At 40.0% G+C, this 7,667-nt stretch overlaps 1 protein-coding gene across 1 annotated transcript; it reads right to left on the reverse strand.

Moving 5' to 3' along the window:
- Positions 1 to 1,774: 1,774 nt before the first annotated feature.
- LOC127094624 (uncharacterized) lies at positions 1,775 to 2,889 on the reverse strand. The gene is made up of 2 exons (XM_051033431.1): positions 2,631 to 2,889; positions 1,775 to 2,499 (listed from the first exon to the last, which is right to left on the reverse strand). Exons 1-2 carry the CDS (start codon positions 2,887 to 2,889, stop codon positions 1,775 to 1,777), a joined length of 984 nt encoding a protein of 327 aa, XP_050889388.1.
- Between the last annotated feature and the right edge of the window lie 4,778 nt (positions 2,890 to 7,667).

Raw genomic sequence — 7,667 nt, forward strand, 5'->3', positions numbered from 1 at the left:
GAATTGACAGTTGACTTTGGTTGACTTTCTAGGGTTTCAGATGAATTGTTCACTGACTGATGATCTTTGAGCATCCAATGCTTGACCAAATCTCTTCAAAATGATCCCTAGGTCACATGAACTCATTGAACCAACCCTAGGGCTTTGATTCCATGGAGAGTGCACTTGCTTGCTTGCACAACTGAATCTCCTGACCAGTCTTGCCTGATGACTTGGTGGACTAATGCAATGAACAATGCAAATGTTAATGACCTAAAATGAAAATGTATGTACAAATGGGAGGTGCAAATTTGAGGTGCTACACATGGCTATTTCCACGTGAACAGTGCCATGTAGCTGATCATTTTCACTCAAAATCAATTTTCAAACACAATGGCAATGGTGGAAAGCTCTCATGATACATCAATTTTAAATTTCCAATTTTCCCTCCAAAATTGACTTGGATATGCAAATGATCATGTGATAACATTTCATGCAATGTGATGGTTGATTTGGAAACCTCATGACATGATAAGAACAATGCAAAAAGAACCACCAAATTTGGAGTCTTCGTTCAAAAGATATGGCCATTTGAAGTTTCAAGCACACTTTGCAATGATTTGATCATAACTCTTTAACCATTCATCATAAATTCATGATCTTGGACTTTTTGGAAATGGGAGAGGGATATCTTCAACTTTCGTGTTGGACAAAAATTCATTTGAAGCTTCTTTGATGTTTGAAATTTGAGTTGAAGTTGGTCCGAAAACTTGCCATTTTTGGAAACTTTCAAATTACAGGTCACTTTCCATTTTTGGAAACTTTTGATCTGGCTTCAAAATCTTCAATGTAGATGTTTGGAATGTTGAACAAACCTCTTTTGGACATGAATGAAGTGTCTCAAACCATTTCTCCATCTCCTAGCCCTCAGTTGACTTGCAGTTGACTTTTATGGGGCCCAGATGACCTGAAACTGCGCTGTGGACTTTGAGCCTTCAACACTTGGCCAAATTGCATCCAAATGAACCTTGGGTCATGTAAGCTCTCTAGAACAACCATAGGGCCTTTATCTCATGGAAAAACCATTGCTCTCTTGCACAGATGAATCCTCCTAACCAGTTTTGACTGATGAAATGCAATGTACTATGCCATGTTAATGACCTAAAAATGCAATGAATGTAAAAATGGGGGGTGCAAATTTGAGGTGCTACAACATGCACCAATCAGCTTCTTGCAGTTTCTCAGGTAACTCTCTCATGACAGAATTTGCAAATCTGGACAGCCTCATAAATTTGCCCTTCCACTCAATGTAAAGCCCTTGGAGGTCTTGAATGATGCGCAAGTCTTCAGCCTTGGTCACCTCTATGTCCCTATAGAGGTTTCTCCAATATCTGCACTCACCTAGCAACATCATATAGGCAGCATCCTGATCCCCACCTTCAAGTGCCTGGATTCTAGCATCGGCTTGTTCCAACTGATATTTCAGTCGTGTGAAAACTCTTTCTGACTCTTTAGTCCTCAGCTTCTCGCGTTCCATAGTATCCTTGTATTTCTGAGTGGTATTCTCCAGTCCACGAGTACGAATCTCAGAAATCAGTTGTGCTTCCCTTTTCATTTCAAGGGTCAATTCTAGAGTCTTTTTGAGTTTTTGAATCCGGAGTAAAGCTCTATCCAACTCCTCCTCCTTTGACTTGAACACAGATTTAGTGTTGTAGAGTGCTTGTCCGAACTTTTCTCTCCTTCCCTCAGATTCCCTAGCTCTTTTGTTGGAGATTTCAAGCTCTTTATCCTTCTTCTAATGACTGTCTTTCGAATTCCCATTCTCTATCGAGACTCGGCCGAGCTTAAGTCTCAAGTCAGCATTCTCCAACTCCAGCTCCTTAATACGGGCATTGAGCTTCTCCACATCTTCAGGTAATATGGGTTCTGGCTCGGGAACCAACGAATAGATAGAAGGATCAAATGGAAAAGGGAGTTTAACCATCTGAACCCTCTCTCTAACCCAACAAGTATAAGGCTCTTGAGCGATGACATTTCTCTTACCCAACTCCTTACCCTTTCTGATAACTGCTTGCCAAGACCTCTTGATCTTTTTCACCATGGGATGATCTGCTTCAGCACTGTGTAAGATGAAAGGCTCTAAAGCTTCAGCTTTTGGAGGGCCATTCATAGGGTAACCATGCTTCCTTAAAGATAACACGGGGTTGTATTTGATGCAACCTTTGGTTCCTATCAAAGGTACATTGAGGAAGTCTCCAATGCTGACAATAACATCCTCGGTTTCCCAATCCCTGATATACCACTTAACATGATTGGAAGTGAGGGAAGCTAACTTTTGGGAGGGCTTGAGTTCCTTTGAGACAAAAGGGCCATCTTCTGGCATATGAGATCTAAACCAGGCATGCAACAGCTGCGGACAACATAAAATGGTTCCTCCCTTCTTCTCATGACGATCGTGGAGAGCGTAGTGGAGGTCTGCTAAGAGGAACGGTACAGGGTTACCAGAGAGGAAGATTCTCACTGCCAGGTGGTCCACAAAATGGTCAATATTTGGGAAGAGAACTATCCCATATACCAACACGGCTAACACAACATAGAAGGCTTCCCAATTCCCCTCCTTTTCCATCTTCTTAGCTTGATCTTCCAAGAACTTCCTAGAAAAACCATTGAGAGGTCCCTTCCATCCCAATTGTCCACGACTTCAGAAACCTTCAAACCCAAAGCTAAAGCTATCCTCTTGGGAGAAATACCTTCATCAAACTTCGGAAATGGATTATGATCCCTCAGGTTCCGGCCTACAATCCTCTCAAATTCCTCCAAGGTATGAGCCAATTGGAAGTCAGAAAACGTGAAACAATGTAGAGGTGGATCATAGAATTGAGCAATAGTCAGTGCGGTCATCATGTCCATCTTCGCATTTAGGATGTCCAGAATTCTTCCATAGTCTTGTGCAAAGCTGTTGAGTTTGATTGGTGTTACTTTGGCACTCAACTTTTGCAGGATGGCAAGGTCCACATTCTTGTATTTGAACTGAAAAGTGCTTCTTCTCTCAGGATTCATTTTGCTAACAAGTCTTGGATTCCTAAAATAATGCGAAACAAACTAAGAGTTTTGCTTTTTATGCGTATGCAATGAATGGATGGATGCAATGTTTTTTGGTACAGGTTCAAAGGTCTGAGGTATGGATAAATATGATTGCTTTCCAAAATGGGGTTCTCACCAGGTATGATCTAGGGCTTTATTACAAAGGATCCCCAGAGTCACTGATTCACATGAATGTTTGACGCTTACGGAAAATACTTTCCGGTCGTCAACTCCATCAAGGGAATCTATTCTGGGTGAGGTTATCGTACTGACTCTTACGAAGTATTCACCTCGAGAGTCCGTACTACGCAACCATCGACTTGGTTCTAGATAGGGTACTCAGAGTCATGGATTTAAAAGAATGTTTGACGCTTACGGAAAATACTTTCCGATCGTCAACTCTATCTAGAGAATCTATTCTGAGCGAGGTTCTCGTACCGATTCTTACGAAGTATTCACCTCGGGAATCCATACTACGCAACCATCATTTCTAGTTGGCCAAAGGTTCAATGTTCTAAAAGGTTCTTAGAGTCATGGACCCCTTTGAAACATTGAAGTTTACGAGGTATCCACCTCGGGTGACAATATTTGAAAAAGGATCTACTCTCAGTGAGGTTCTCGTACCGACTCTTACGAAGTATTCACCTCGGGAGTCTGTACTACTCAACCATTGTCCTATCTTATGTTTTTTTTACTAGACTCGGGTGTAGAGTCTTTCCCACATGGCTTACAATCAGAATACCAATACCAACATTATAATGGAACCAATATACAACAGATATATCAATATAACAATAAAGATAATAGAAGCAATAAAGAAAAGCCACACAATTAAACAAACAAAGGCACATAAGCGTCCTAACTAGGCTTGACTCACTTAGGGAACTTCGTCCCCAGCAGAGTCGCCATTTGTCGTACCTCGGAAAATGAAATGAGAGAATGACCTAAGCGAAGCGCAATCGCACGCTCGCAATGATGGACTGAATGGAGTCGCCACCGAACTTTATTTATTCCTAAAAGTAAAGGGGAAATATCGATAAAACCCAAGAAAGAACGAAAATGATTATGGTCGTCGTAACCAAATCAGGGTTCGGGAGTCGATTACACAAGGGGAAGGTGTTAGCACCCCTCACGTCCGTTATACTCAACGGGAACCGTTAGGCTAGTTGTGCGCATTGTTGTTAGTTTAAAATGTTAGGCTTTTCGAGTTATTAGGTGGGAAAGAAAGAATATAAGTGAGGAGATTGTTTTTGGATTTTCGAAGAAGGACTAAACCTAAGTTTTTTATTAGTGGGCCTGAGAAGATTTACAAATCCTGCTCCTACGTATCTCAAAAGAGAAATCAACACTTACGTAGTTCTGGGTAGAAAAATGTTTGTTTGTTGGTCGATTTTAGCGAAAGCTCCTTTGTGTCAAATCGACGAAAACATTGTTGGGCTACCCAAAATAGGTGGAGAAACATTGCCTTGCATTGTTTTGAAACAAAGTACCTTTCGTTTGAGAAAGGGTTTGAAGGGTCAATCGCACGGCGACGAGAAAACGTTTAAGAGTCAATTGCACGGCGGAAAGAAAAGAAATTGATTAGTTGATGTGTTTTGAGTAATGGCGAGAACATGGATGGGCGAGATATCCATCTCGAATCCTAGTCTCAAGAGTGCGTGGTATCCACCACGTTCCATTTCCATCATATTTGCAAAAGTATTTAATAAGAATTAAGTGTTTTTGAATTTGATTGAGAAAGGGTTTGAAGAAACCGCATTGACAATTTTGGATGATGGCGAGAGCTAAGATAGGCGAGGCATCCACCTCGAATCTTAATCCCAGGAGTGCATGGTATCCATCATGTTCCATTTCCATCTTTATTGAAAAGGTGTTAAATAGGAATTTAAGTATTTTGCGTTTCATTATGAAAATGTCTTGACGTTGGATCAAGCATTGATGGACGTTTAAGAGAAATTTGAATGAAGGTTTGAGAGAAACAGAATATATAGATTTGGGTGACGGCGAGAACTAAGATAGGCGAGACATCCATCTCGAACCCTAGCCTCAGGAGTGCGTGTTATCCACCACGTTCCGTTTCCATCTTTATTGAAAAGGTCTTTAAATATGAATTAAGTTTTTTTTGAGTTTTTATTGTGAACTTGAATGAAGTGGTTTGAAGGAAATGGAATGGATAGAAATGGGTTGATTTGTTTATTGAGAAAATACTCGACATTGGATCGAGTCATTATTTTCTTGATTTTTTGGAAATGGTTGATTTTATTCTTGTGTTAGTAGCTAACTAAATAATCAAGCAAATAAAGAAATAAAACAGTAAAATTATTACACGTCATAGGAGTGGGGGTACATTTTGTCGAATGGGGATTCAAAGTAATGGAATAATTAAATCGGGCCCAATCAAACGAATAAATAATGCATGAGTGTAGGTGCAAGAGAACTCTCTCATTGTAAGAAGGCCCAAGAGTAAGCCATGTGAAGAAAGCAACAAATACAAAATTATATTTACAAGATAATCAAAAATTAAATCAAAAGGAGTAAAAATCGGGATTTGCACGGATGGAAATTAAGGGACACACAAAACCTAAATAATGTGCTCAAAGTCGGTTTTCACATATTGAGAATAATCGAAATGTCATATGTGAATCCATAGATAAAAATCAATATATCAATAAAATAATCGTGGAATAACAACACAGGAATTGTTGAATCCATAGATTAAAAATCGATGTCTAATTCATGAAAATAAATCAGGGACAAACATAAAAATCAACAAGTGTTTAATACATAATATGAATATGAGAAACATGCAACGAAAATAGAAATTAAGAAAAGGGGTGTCACAAAGTATCGAACCCACCATCATGAGGAAGGCAAGACAAACCTTCCTCCACTTGGCCACAGACGGTCAGCTGTTACCTTAACAACGACCCTACCATATAAATAAAACTCGACAGGATTGAATAGAAAAAAATTATAAAAAAACGGAGAAGGCCAACGTGGGCCAAGAATAATTGGGCTGAAAGGAATCCAATGGTTCGTTGGACTGCTAGGAATTCGGGTCAAACAAAACCCTGCTCCATATTGGTCCACAATGATTTGGTGGGAACTGACCAAGCCCTAGCCACGTGGCTGTTGAGCGGCAGGACCAGGAGAGAAACGGTCTTAATAGCGGCCAGATGTCTGCTACTCATGGGGAAACGACAAATGAGAACACCAAAAGTGCATTGGGTATTGCAAACGCCGCTAGTACTGTTTCCCAAACCAACAGGGTCATTAATGGTAATATTAACAGTCACTCAAAATAAAACTAAAGGGAAAACAAAGGCCAGTGAAACGGTGGTGTTCGCCTCTCTCTAAAAAATCCACCCTCCCGCCAAAACTTTCTTTCATTTTGAAGAGCATGGGAATTGGAATCAACAGAAGAGACATCAATGTTGTTATTCAAAGACAAACTACTGAAGCCATATCCACGGCAACAGCTTCTAAGAGAAAGCCAGAGTTGGACGAGGATTACTATTCTCCCATCGCTTTATGGTCACAAAGGAATACCAAACAAGATTAGAACACAACAAAGATCGTAAATAGGAACTAACAAAATGCAGCGAGATCGACCAACTTATGTAGGTAATGTCTTGTTCAATCTCCTCCAAAACATTCTTTTTCTTTTGGTTCGTTTGATATCAACTTCCTCTCGATTTTGCCCCTTCAGAGTGTATCTCTTTTCCTTCGCGTTCTCTTTTCTCTTTATGGGTTTTTTGCCATTTCGCCGTCGGAGGAAATTCCTTAGGGTTTTTTTTTGGCTGATGCTCCTTATATATCACTAATCTCCTTTCTTTCTCTCTGCTGTGTTTCTTCAGAGCAGTGGAGCGTGTTCGTACGGAGGACACTTGGGAAATTTTATCCTCATCCCCAGTTTGTGGTCCCTCCTTCAATTCCTCTCCATCTCCAAAAACTTTATTGTTGATAAGAAATAGTTTCACCACTGTAACCTCATTTGAATAGAATATGTGTTTTTTGGAATTAAACTGATTTTGTGGATTGGTTATAGCAATTTCTCTTCTATTGTTAGTGGTACATTGATGCAATTGGGGAGAACCAAACTGATTCTTTTGAACAACATCAGTGTAAATTGAACCACTCCCTTCTATTGTGACATGGGTAGAATCAACCTCATATGGTCCACTTCTACTGCTACCAGGAACAGATGAAGACAAGGACAAATGGTGGGAAGGAGAATGTAATGTGTTCCGTGGTCGAGAGGAATCAATCATTGCACGGATGCATCTTATACAAGGTATCAGTGCAAAACCTTCAACCAAAGTTTAATCCTTCGCATTCCCTGGCTTTAGTTGCATATTTCATATATTAATATAAAACATAATCAACAGGAGACAGACGATTTTCTCGATGGAAAGGATCAGTTGTGGATTCAGTGGTGGGAGTTTTCCTCACTTAAAATGTCACAGACCATCTTTCCAAGTATACTCTATTAGTTTTTCTTAGCTGACTTTGAATTTAACAACATACCACAATAACTTTTTCTCTATTGACAGTTTTGCATTCATGTCACTTGCTGCTTGATTTCCCAAAGAGCCCGGCAGCAT

This window comes from Lathyrus oleraceus, chromosome 6 (assembly GCF_024323335.1).
Source record: "Lathyrus oleraceus cultivar Zhongwan6 chromosome 6, CAAS_Psat_ZW6_1.0, whole genome shotgun sequence".
NCBI lineage: Eukaryota > Viridiplantae > Streptophyta > Magnoliopsida > Fabales > Fabaceae > Lathyrus > Lathyrus oleraceus.

What these genes read in the sequence shown, in the direction of transcription:
- LOC127094624 (XM_051033431.1), bottom strand. Translation starts at nt 2,889, where the DNA reads ATGGACATGATGACCGCACTGACTATTGCTCAATTCTATGATCCACCT. An exon ending in CTCAATGGTTTTTCTAGGAA is followed by an intron (nt 2,500 to 2,630) that starts GTTCTTGGAAGA and finishes ACCACCTGGCAG; the next exon opens with TGAGAATCTTCCTCTCTGGT.